Source organism: Dunckerocampus dactyliophorus, chromosome 18 (genome assembly GCF_027744805.1).
Source record: "Dunckerocampus dactyliophorus isolate RoL2022-P2 chromosome 18, RoL_Ddac_1.1, whole genome shotgun sequence".
In the NCBI taxonomy this organism is placed as follows: domain Eukaryota; kingdom Metazoa; phylum Chordata; class Actinopteri; order Syngnathiformes; family Syngnathidae; genus Dunckerocampus; species Dunckerocampus dactyliophorus.
This window is the reverse complement of record NC_072836.1, coordinates 3,503,930-3,516,324: the sequence shown is the minus strand read 5'-3', so window position 1 is coordinate 3,516,324 and position 12,395 is coordinate 3,503,930. Positions and strand designations below refer to the sequence as shown.

General features: G+C 40.0%; 1 protein-coding gene across 1 annotated transcript; it reads left to right on the top strand.

The window, feature by feature from the left end:
* The first annotated feature begins 133 nt into the window (after positions 1 to 133).
* hsd3b7 (hydroxy-delta-5-steroid dehydrogenase, 3 beta- and steroid delta-isomerase) lies at positions 134 to 11,225 on the top strand. Its single transcript, XM_054759692.1, has 9 exons — positions 134 to 179; positions 338 to 357; positions 946 to 993; positions 1,417 to 1,600; positions 3,471 to 3,626; positions 6,618 to 6,726; positions 7,316 to 7,415; positions 8,780 to 8,942; positions 10,689 to 11,225. The coding sequence occupies exons 1-9, from the start codon at positions 149 to 151 to the stop codon at positions 11,099 to 11,101; spliced, it is 1,224 nt and encodes a 407-aa protein (XP_054615667.1). The 5' UTR covers positions 134 to 148; the 3' UTR covers positions 11,102 to 11,225.
* The last annotated feature ends 1,170 nt before the right edge of the window (positions 11,226 to 12,395 follow it).

Below are 12,395 nucleotides of genomic sequence, written 5' to 3'. Positions count from 1 at the left end.
TTGCAACAATCTCTAAATGGGACTTTTTTGTTTTTTGGTTTCCAGAGTGTCTCAGCACTGTCGCCTTTTTGTTTGCCAGGCTGTGTTGCGCCATGACTGATGAACTTTGACCTGTGTTTGAGCAGTGCAGCTCCAATCACGGTATGCAATGACCTCGAACGGCAGTCCAAAGCACAACAGTAAGAAAACGAGTTTCATGTCAAGTCAGTCATTTTCGCTCAAACCTGAGTCAAGATGACATTTAGTCAGCCATAAAATCATGAATGAGTATTGAATATGTGAACTATGTGTATTTTCACTAACATATTGCGTGTACTATTTGTATTTTCCCTAACAGGTTGTGTGCTCCACAAAAAGGTTTTTACTCTACATATTTCACATTCTCCCTTTTGCAAAGATATTTTTTGGTTTTCTTTGTACTTTTAAGATTTAAATTACATTATCCGTCACCTCTGTCACTGATGCAATGTGTGTGATGGATAAACTTACAGTACATGTACACAGACATTAGTTACCGTATGTATGTACATGTACTCAAAGCATGCAGGGGCCAATATCTTTAAAAAAAAAAAAAAAAATTACACATTTCATTAACAGTATCATCAAAAGTTTGGAGACACTTTGACATTTAATAGCAATAGAAAGTGTCTCCAAACATTTGGCTGGTAGTGTATATACTGATTAAAGACAGCTTTGTGTTATTGGTAGTTATAGTATCCACATTTCAGCATTTGCATGGTGCCTTTTGCGCGTTTTTTGCGTTTTATTTCTACAACATGCTGAGGATCACAAACTGCTGTCTTGGTTAGTTGATCACAGTCAACGCAGAAATTCACTTATCACGGTCAGGTCTGGGACCAGTTAACCGCCATAAACGAGGAACAACTGTACTATGAACGTTAACCACCTCTGAAAAACTGACAGGCACATATGTTTTCCTTGCAGTGCATTTGGTGTGTGCTATTATTAGATGCTGTCCAAAGGTCGTGTACGGTACGTGAACGCACCCATACCATAAGTGCTGTACATACACATTCCTCATATTGTCTGTATGCACTTCTATACTTTCACCAGCCCATGAGAGCCTATAAACGCAAGAAAATGAAAGTATTTGTTAAAAGTGATGACATCATCTCCACACAGAAGTGACCGGTTTGAGTGTTACGGCGTAAAGTCGCAAAAAGGATGGCGTCATGAAACGTCATTTCCCATTAAACGGCGACATTAGAAATTAGCAAATGTCGACGAGGGAAGAAAAATCCGCTCTTCCTACGGGTGTTTTTTTCCGCATGTAAATTGCACCAGCAGAGGTCCTTCTTTCAATAAAGTTAGGCGGTTTAAAAAAAAATGAAGAACTGGTTTGGCTTGAGGGCTTTATACGCAGCACCTTCTAGTGACGGGCAGCATTCTCTGCAGGGCAAGCGGAGATCTGGAAGCATCATGAACCAAACCAGGCCCACGCTCGTCTACCTGATCACCGGGGGCTGCGGCTTCCTGGGCCGACACCTGCTCAGGGTTCTGCTGGAGAAAGAGGACCAGGTGGCCGAGGTTCGAGTGTTCGACAAGCACACGGACGACAGCCTAAGCGGACTCGGAACTGGTGAGGAAAGCGTGCACTCATTTCCCAGCGGGCCGCTATCTACATCTTATGTGTCATTAAATGTGACATTTTTAATTTTTACATTTATTTAATCGTCTTTTTCATCGTTTTAAAAAACCTACTGCATAGCAGGGCGGTACAGGGGCCGTCTACAAAGTGCAACACACGCAAAAGAACTACTACTTTGAATAGTCTTAAAATTCAAAATAATAATTCTGTTGTGTATTTTTGCTTTTGCTGCTGCTTTACACGGGCATTTAAAAACAATATTTTAAAGTTAACACGGGCTTTCGAGTGAGTGAAAGTTTTCGGGTGACACTTTTAACAAGTAAGGCCTATTATTTTCCCCCAACTTTTTTACTACAACCCCAATTAAATCCTCCTCGGTTCTCAAACATTATTGATCCTTTGCAGAAAAAGATTTTTGCTACCGTAGCCACATTTGGAGACAGTGTAGTATGAACAAGAATAAATTCAGAGTAACAAATTAAGAACAGGTAAGTAAAATATATAAAACAAGTTTAAAGTTGGTAAAATGCAATAAATACTTAGGTACTTAGCTACATTATTTTGTTTTGTGAATCAGGGTGCAAATGTATGTAACAATTGTTAGAGAATACCATTTATGTCATTTAAATACGCTGCACCAATAGAAAGACTCACGTGTACACAACTTACTACAATAATAGTTTAGTATATAATAATAGTAACATACATTACTGTACAAAAATGATGAATAGTGAAAAAAATAGACTTAAACCTGAATCTAAAAGCACTTTTAATTATGATCCTCTATGATGATCAATAAAATAGTTTGCAGCATTTGTACTTTATCAAAATTACTTTAAAAAAAAAACGCGTTTGGAGCACTGTTGTACTTTGCAGACTCTCCCTGAGAGCTTTCCTAGTAAACTTTAACCCTTTTAACAAAGAGCCAAAGAAGCCTGTGTCGGTATTTGGATATGATTAATGCTTCTTGTCACGTACGGTCAACAGGCACATCTAATTTAATAACAATTTATGTTTATTATTGTTGTCGAAGGCTGTATGTAATATTTTGACCCATTCAAGCAGCTAAATAAGCCAGCGTTAACCCTTTAAGTCATATGTGTTGGAAAAAAAAAATACAATTTAAAAACAGAAGACAAACTATATTGTTCCATGTGGGTCACTGTGCGGAGATCCTTTTCCAGGATGTTCCACTCCCATGCGTTTCCTCTTCGCCTGTCAACACCTGCCACCTTTGTGGGCGGGATATTTGTTTTTGGGGGGTTTTGCCCGGCAACGGGGCTGTAAAGTCCACTAAATCCATCCGGTGTTAAGCTAGCGGCATGAAGAGTGCACTGCAGTGTACACGATGCCTTCATTTTGCTTTGTTCAGCCTTCATTGTGTGCCGTCAAACAAGGGACCCGAGGGCACCGCGAGAACCTCAGTCCACAACCACGCCCATCCCGGGCCTCTCAATTGTGAAACACAATCTAACACTCAAGTGGTGACAGGATGACATCAGAGCATATCATAGCAAACCCCGGAGGCCATGCTACAATGATCCATCATCTCACATTTGACATTCTTTTGGGGGGAAAAATGCAGCCTTGTAGAATAAACACGTAATGAAATGTGACAATAAAACATAATAATTAAAGTGCTATGGTTATCTTTGGGGAAAGCTCAAGGACACGTTTGAGATAAAAAGGCCTCCACTGTGAGTTAAGGTCACAATGGGGGGGAGCTTATTTAGAGCCCTCATAGAACTTTAAATACTGTGCTTGAAGGGAGGGGCGGAGCCGAGCTGAGCCGCTGCACGCACGTGGCAGGAAGTGATGTTTTTGCAATCTTGACCGTCTCCTCTTTTATTGTTTCCCACAGAGCGCACAACGGTGAAGGTCATTCAGGGCGACATCACCGACTATGGCAGCGTGCTGGAGGCCAGCCGCGGCGCCAACGTCGTCATCCACGCCGCCGGCCTGGTGGACGTCTGGCACAAAGTCCCGGAGGATGTCATCTACTCCGTCAATGTTAAAGGTGAGGCGCTAAAGTTGATTGCTGGGTCAACTCTGTCACGCCCGTTCCTGGTTGGTGCCTTTCTTGCAGAAAAACACGGGGGGGAAATGCATGTTTTAATGTTTGAACAGTCGTATGTGTCCCTAGAGCAGGGGTTCGCAAATGATCTCAACCCGGGACCCACATTTTCAAAAGGTCATTAAATCTCGACTCACTTTTATTTGTCAATTTTATTTCATAGTTATTTGTATTCTTGACACTTTTATTTAAGTCCTTTGTATTGCTTTTTATTGAACTTTTTTACACTTTTATTTAAGTCATTTTTATGATTTATTCCTTTAATTTATATTGATTTATTTACACTTTTATTTGTCATTTTTATTTATTCCTTTATTTATTTTTTATTTATTTTCACTTTTCTTTTTCTTTTAATTTATTCATTTATTTAATTTGTATTTATTTACAGTTTTATTTGTTATTTTTATTTATTCCTTTATTTTTTTAATTTATATATTTTATACTTTTATTTAAGCCAAACCAAGCAAAAGTATGTTTGTTTGTTTTTTATCACCTCAACTGTTGAAACGTTGATACACGTAATTACATTCAAATTGTATTTGAGCAACATTTATCAAGGCAAACATGATAACTGCATGCAGACAAATAATACATAAATTAAAAGGAAATATCAAAAAGACCACAAAATGAGATATTTTACTTATAACAAAATTAGCATACACCAAGGTGGAAGATGACTAAAATATTATTCAAAGTTACTTCAAAATAATTCAGACAGTATTACATATAATGTCATTTTTGCCTCACCAGTTGCCAACCACCAGTTGAAATCCACTGCCCTGGTACACCAAACGTGAGAAAAATCTTACCATTTTCCTCCCTTATTTGCGCCACTTGATGGAGGAAAAAAACAGGCTTTGCCACAAAAGGTTTTGAGGTTAATTGTGTGAAACTTGGCCATTTTTTCATGACTATTTTCCAAATTCAACGAATCACCCTATCGCAAGGTGTATAGAATGGAAGATTTGCACAAACACCCACATTTTTTACCCTCAGAACCGGTTTGGTCCCTTTTGACTCGCGCAAAAACGTACTCCCATGCTCTTGTATGTGTCTCATAAAAATATGTGTTGTTATTAACACCCACACTAACGTGTACATAACACATGGCCTCATTGGGCCATAAAAAAGCTAAAAGACAAAGTAAATGACATCACTCGCTGGCAGAACTATCACTGTCAGCATGTTTGTGCACTTAGGTAGTGGCTTTTTAAAGCTTGGCGCTGGAACTTGGAGCGCCACGGCTGGCTGCTTGCTGCCTCTCAGGCTCCATAGGCACACAAAAACATAAAAAAGTCTCCATAGTGATCCTCAACGCCGACTGCGCTACAGCAGAATCATGACAGCGTCAACAATGATGTGAATTCCAGGCATGCAGCGACACTGAAGGGAGGATCCAGGCTCATCTTCATCACCATTTTGCCACTGTTGTTATTTGACAATTATTCAGACTGAATAATATTCTGATGACAACATATCCTTCCTCCTCCTCCCGTCCTTAAAATCATCTCTTTTCCTGCGAACGTGAGAAATAACAAGCCTACCGAGGGCACCTCAAGGCAATTTCCTCAGCGGTATATCGCTGGCACGCCAGGATGTAGCCTGATCACACTACACTGCACTGCATTGCACTGCCCACTTTTATAGCCAAGCCAAAAGAAGACGTGACATTTGGACACTAGTCATTTACTTTTATGATCTCGTGAAGTAGAAAATTGCAACCAAAACACTTGAAGGCAAATGCTGGTGGATTAGTCAGATGGGAGGTGTGGATGGCCGTCATCTTTTTTTGGCATGGTTGGAATATCTCCAGTAGCATTCATTAACTGTTCGTGAACACAGTCCAGCATATTCCCTGCAGCCTTTACCGCATCTACTCTGGACTCTTGGCTTTGTGTACTACAAAATCCTCTTTTCTATCTGTTAAAAAAATGGCAAAATAAAAGTAAAACCACCAATAATGATATCATTTCTATTAATACACATTTTATTACATAAATTAATTCCTAAAACTTAAAATAATAAATCAGTGTAGATACTAGCAAATGATAATTATTTGTAGATATTTATAATGATTGATAATATAAATGCAAATATTTAAAAATGAATACGTAATAATGCAAATATTATTATAAAATGAATACATAATAGTGAAATAAATCGATATAAATCTGAGTGAAATATACAACAGAAAGATTAGTAATAATTCAAAAAATAATAATGTATAATAAACATTATAAGAAATAATAATAAATAAATATATCAACATACATATGAGCAAGATAATGTTACGTTTTCTTACTGTTGCAGAAAACCTGTGATCGAAAATGCAACACACAAAGAAAAAGAATAAATCAGTCTTGATACTACCAAAATATAAAAACAATAATTATTCAGAAATGGAAATGCGAATATTGTTGTAAGACTAATACATCGTAGTGAAGCGAATCAATGGAAAAGAAATCTATAAAATCTATACCAAATAAGTTATAATAAGAAAAATTACAATATATTCAAATATTATAATACAAGTAATACAATAAAAAAATATCAATATTGGAAAAATAATAATTAGAATACTTTTTTTTGTGTGACCGGAACAGAACAGACAAAAAGTAATAAATCTGCATAGATTATATTAAAATATGATAATACGGATTAAAATAAAAGTAATAAAAGTAATTCATAGGTTATAAATACAATTATTGTACTTACAATAAAAATAACACAATACAAAATAACATATCAAGATAAATACTTGCAAAAATAATAATAATAACGATACATATTTGTTTTCATTGTGTGTCCACTGTGGCAGACAACCTCTGATCCAAAGGCAGCACACCTGGCTCTCATCGAGCGCTGTCCTCCCTCTCGGAGATGGAATTTAATATTTCCTTTAATCATCCAGCATGTTTTCTTTTCTCCTCACAGGAACGCGCAACGTGGTCAATGCCTGTGTGGAGAACAGCATCTGCAGCCTGGTGTACACCAGCAGCATGGAGGTGATCGGGCCCAACATGAAGCGGGAGCCGTTTGTCAGGTGATGCTCTGCAATCACGGCACGCGGTTGTGCATGCCAAGCGTGGCTCCATGTCGTTATTTCTCTCAAACTGACTGAGAGAGCTCCATCTGTTACGTCACCTTGGATTGTGTCTGGCAAGTCAGCTGTGTTATGTAACGTCAGCCCTGCTGCGTGTCTGCAGACGCTCTTCAACAACCGTCCTTGTCCTGACGCGCTGAAGTCAGCCAAAACTTTATGTGCTGCTTGTGGCGTGAACCGTCCTTGTTCGTCCGCTCAGTCACAGGACACTCCGTTTCATGGCGTCCAGTGCAAAAGTTCTGCTCCTCTTTGGCGCTAAAGAAGGTCACGGAAACATTAGGAACGGCTCTCTGTGTGAAACATCACGGGCGTTCACCACTACAAACCAAAACCACAGCAATAATATTATTATTACTGACTCAGAAATGAAAAAAATGTCAAAAGATTGTGGAATTAAGTGCCCCGCCCCTCCACACATTTTTTGCCGTGTCATGAATGAACTTGCCGTGTCATGAATGAGCAAATACATTGAAGTCCTGTCAGAAACTGAAATATACACGTTCCTGACCATGTGACTCTCTCCACACAGGGGCAATGAAGACACACCTTACCAGGTGAAACACACCATGGCCTACCCAAAGAGCAAGGCCATGGCCGAGAAGCTTGTCCTGAACGCCAATGGAATGAAGGTAGGAATACCTGGACACTAAATGCGCACTTTGTATGACATCCACAAGATGGCAGTAGCCGCATCAGTGCTATTAATGCTGGTGGAGCGCTTTTGCTCCTTAACCGCCATGACAACATTGGTTCTGTTGTTGCAATATACTTATTCATAAATGACCACTGAAAAGAGCTAAGTTTTCACTTTCTGCTTTCTCATGCGCTCCAAATCATTATGCAGTTATAGACCTTTACAGCAGCGGCGTCCAAAGTCTGGCACAGGCGCCATTTGTATTGAAATTGCCAGATATTTACAGTTTTGACAGTATAAATATTTATGTATGCCATTGAATCGTCTGAGAAGAGGTTTTGCCTCCCATCAGTTCAAGCTCAAAGACTGGATAGGACAGCTCCAGGCTGAGTGACTAGTTGTTGGCTTGCAGGGGTCTAACTCCACTGTCTCCTAAAGACAGGTTGGTTTTGTCTGGGGTGTTCCTCTACCTTTTAGAGGATAAATATTTGCCTCCTATGCCTTGCCCTCAGGCTAGAGCTGCCCTTTATAGTCTTTCAACATGATGCTGATGAAGGCCTGCTCGGACGGGAGGTGAAAGGTCTTCTGAGACAACCTGAACATTCCAGTTGTGGTGGGTTCAATGCCCTGAGGATGCAATGACCTGGATGAATGAGAATATTCCCAGGCATAGGAATACATTCATCGCGGTTAATTGGTTCCAGACCCGACTGTAATAAGCACATTTCCGCTCAGTGGATACAAATTGAATATTTTTGTACATAACCTGTTTACAATGTTATAAATCCATTTTTAACATTATTAGAGCCCTCGAGACATGAACATAACACCCCTATAGTCACCTTACACTCGTATTACTCAAATGTTGTATTACTTTGTATTACTACAAAATAAGAGTAAATAAACCATTTAGGAAATTAAACTCGTGTTCGTGTGTGTTACTATAAATGTGTTCCAATCAGAGGCATGGAGAGGATGTGACGTCAGGAGTTGAGTTTTACGCCGCAACAGTAGCCCCTGTTGGGGATTATTGTGCCTGCAGTAACGTGACTGACACCTAGTGACCAATGCAGAAAACTACATTTCATCAACGTTTTTGAATGCATCTTCTGACTGCCTTATGTTTGTATTTAACTTTATTTAGCCTTTTTTTAATGCTTGAAAATGCTTCATTCTAGGCAAAAAAGATCATATTTGCATAAATATGCATATTTTTGGACTAATAATAGGCCGTATTCAACCACAAAACAGCGTGATTCATTCATTCATTATATTTTTCACAAACCATGATGGCGTGCAGCCGCAAAATTCAATGTCATGACATTTCATGGAAGGTAATGGGTTTTATGTCCTGCGCAGGTGAGCAGCGGCAAGCGCTTGCACACGTGCTCGCTGAGGCCGACGGGCATCTACGGCGAGGGCCACGAGCTGATCAGAGACTTCTACAAGATGGCCGTCAAGAGGGGAGGCGTGATCATCGTCGGCGTCCCGGCAACCATCGAACACGGGCGGGTCTACGCCGGTGAGTCCTGAATGAAGACACACGTCAAGGGACGTGTTGCACAAAGTCGCGTGGCCGTCTGAGTTTATTTCTAAAGTTCAGCATGCCAACCAGAAAGCAGAAGTCATGCGAGACCACTTCCTGTACCGACTATACATGGTCAGCGTGTAAGGAAGGTCACAGGTGACTGCTTGTGACTCACTGAGATGAAAGCGATGCTGACACATGATCTGCTAGCTTGTGATTCAGTCATAAAACGGTCTATAACTGTTCATGAGAATTGCCGGTTCTTTTGCCGTCAGCTCCTTAAAAGGAGCCGGCTCTTTCGGCTCCCAAACGGCTCCTCAGGTTTTTTTGTTGACAAAATAAGTGTAACATGAATTTCTAATGTAAAAACAGAATGATATCAAGTGTTTATTGTTTGTATATGGCCTTATTTACATGCTCAACATGGAGCAGATTGCTACAGTAAAGTGAAACAAATGATAAAACCCAAAAGCAAAGAACTGAATTTGACAAAAAGGTGCAAAGCGATTGTGTGATGTCCAACTATTTACAGTGAAACAACAGCAACAAAACATTGAACCAGAAAAGAATCAGAGAAAAGCAGCAAAAATGGAAGAAAAGCAGTCATTTTTATGTGAATAAGGATCAAATATTAGGAGAATAAAGAGAAAAAATAGCATAAAGTTTAAATTAAAATACTAAAATATATAATTTAAAAAAGTAATATGAGAAAACATAAAACGAAGAATACGTTACAATTTCTGGAAAATTTGTTTTGTGTAAAAGTTATAATATGATAATAAAGTCAAAGTATTATGAGAATAAAGACATATTACAAGATAAAAGGTACATGAAGAAAGTTTCAGTATTTGTTAAAAATAAATAAATACAAGATAAAAACAACCAAAAAAAGAAAACATTAATACTAATAATACGCTTTGTGACCGATAACACAAAGCTGAGATGCCGGCTGTTTTTTCTTTAATATACAAAACATCTCATCATTTCTACATGGCTTGGTTTAAAACATGTAAAAGTGGCCCCCGCATCCTTTAGTAAGTAAAAGGTTTGGACGCCCCTAGCGTAACCTCTGTGGTCTACGCAGATCTAGACTTTGGAGCCGCCTCTGAAAACCACGTCAGCTTTTCCTGTTTCCACACTTACCCTCACTTGAGTATGCTAGCTGGTTAGCCTTACAAGCACCACCTATTTTAAAGGTCTCGCATTCTTTAGTTCTTTGCCAATTTTAAATGCATCTCAGATGTCCTACAAAAGTGTATTCGAAGTGTGTTGTCCTCCATGCTGGAATGTAGGCGGTTTAACTGTGCTTTTAGCAAGCCCGAATGTAAACATGCCGTTTTGTGTGTCTGTAGCTTTAATGCTAATGAGCTGTGACAGAGTGTGTCTCCAAGAAGCGCTATTGTGTACTTTTATCCACTTTTTACACTGTAACTCTGCTGTCTGAGGACCAACGTCACAGATGCCACATATCACAACAACGTAACAACATGAAGGAGTGGCACAGGAGGACACCAACGTTAGCAGCACCAGCGCAACTATGCGATGCTACAGTGCTAATGTTAGTCATGCTAGGTTAGCTGACGAAAAGCAAGAGGATCAAACTCCACAGATAGTTGGAGGCCTTCCGGGCTTGATTTTAAGATGTGTAGCGAAGCCTTTTTGTATTTATTTGTTATGGAAACACCACGGCAGCCCTGTATGCTGTTTTTAATGATGTCGCCTTGTCGTTTGTGTCGCCAGGCAACGTGGCGTGGATGCACGTGCTCGCCGCCCGCGCCCTCAGGGAGCGCCCGGGTACGGTCGGAGGCGAGGCCTTCTTCTGTTACGACGACTCTCCTTACAAGAGCTACGAGGACTTCAACATGCTCTTTCTGTCCACCTTTAACTTCCGGCGGGTCCGCATCCCCATGATGCTGCTGTGGATCATGGCCGTGCTCAACGACATCCTGCGCTGGCTGCTGAGGCCCTTTTGCAACTTCACGCCGCTCTTGAACTGCTACACCTTAAGTGTGGCCAGCACCTCCTTCACCGTGAGCACGGACAAAGCGCTGCGCCTCCTCAAGTACCGCCCGCTCTACAACTGGGACCAGTGTCAGGAGCGCACGCAGAAATGGGTGGATACCTTCCCTTCCGAGGACTCCAAAAAAGCCTGATGGGGCCCAAGCTGCCTCAATGCTGCTACGTATATGCACGGGCCCCTTTTTATAGCTAATGTGTAACAAAAGCCTGTATTTTAAAGGAAATTTATCAGTTATTCCGTTATTATGTAAATCTACATTTACAGAACATAACACTCAAAAAGGTTGCTAGGTGCTTCTACTCCATACCAGCAGGGGGCAGTAGTGTTTCACCAACTTTGTTCATAGATTCCAGTGATAAACATCTAGGACCACAAGAAAAGTCTCTTGGACAGTAAATTGTGCAACAGTTGACTCAAAAAAAACAAAACACGCCCTCTCATGGATCAACACTAAAAGCCAGCAGATGATCCCAGAAGTTTGAAACAAGCGAGTCACTAAGCGTTGATGAGGAGATTGCGTGAATGTCATTTTCATCCATGTGTTGCGCAGCAGCACAAACAGCGACACTGTTTATGTCTCTGGTCTGGGTGGAGACAGATTCCCCAAAAATGACTCACTGGCACCCCCAGAGGGACACGGCAGTATTACAAGAAGGGAGCCAGATCATGTTCACTTGTGCCTCAGTTATTAGGATAAAGTGAAAAATATTGAGATGTATGACAAATGAAAACACAATTTACAAGCAAGCATTGAGATGTCATTTAGCAATAATTATTAATGTTTGCACAGCATAATTTAAGGGATCTTTTTGTAATAACAGTTTGAGACAAGTTATTTAATGTCTTAAATAAAGATAATATATAATTTATTACCTTTTTCTAAGTTCTATTTAACTTGTTTTGTTTTGTGTATGTTCCATGTGATATTCCACCGGGTTTCCTTCATGGAAACTTCACGTCATAACTGAAAGCGGGAGTTCCTGCTGTCATCGAGCACGCCTTATTATTTGGTTTGGTTTCTGTTGTATTTCCATGGAGATCGTCACAACGTTTACATGCTTCTCATTGAGGCGTGACGACGGGATCCGAAATGAGTCAGTTAGGAAATGCGGCCTTTGTATTACTGGATTGCTTGGAAATTATGAAAACAGATTGCACTGGACTGTAGTTTTATGCACTCCGCTGATATGTGTGTTACCTTAACTGTTGGGAGTCATAGCGTTAAAAACAATGGCATTTTATTGTTTTCCCAGTCATGGGTAGTCGCATTAATTACTATTTCAAATGTTACCGACAGTGAAATTTGGCGCGTTATGCACTGAGACCTTTAACAGCGATCTGGGTGTTGCTTCAGTCATCATTCTTCACAACAACTACAGAGGAAGCTAAATAGCTAGGCAACCAGGTGTTCAGCAGGTTACTGAGAC

Bases quoted from the DNA above. Each gene is read 5' to 3' on its own strand.
- hsd3b7 (XM_054759692.1), top strand. From the start codon at position 149: ATGACCTCGAACGGCAGTCCAAAGCACAACA. The intron at 1,601-3,470 runs GTGAGGAAAGCG...TGTTTCCCACAG, and splicing joins CCTAAGCGGACTCGGAACTG to AGCGCACAACGGTGAAGGTC. The intron at 7,416-8,779 runs GTAGGAATACCT...TGTCCTGCGCAG, and splicing joins TGAACGCCAATGGAATGAAG to GTGAGCAGCGGCAAGCGCTT.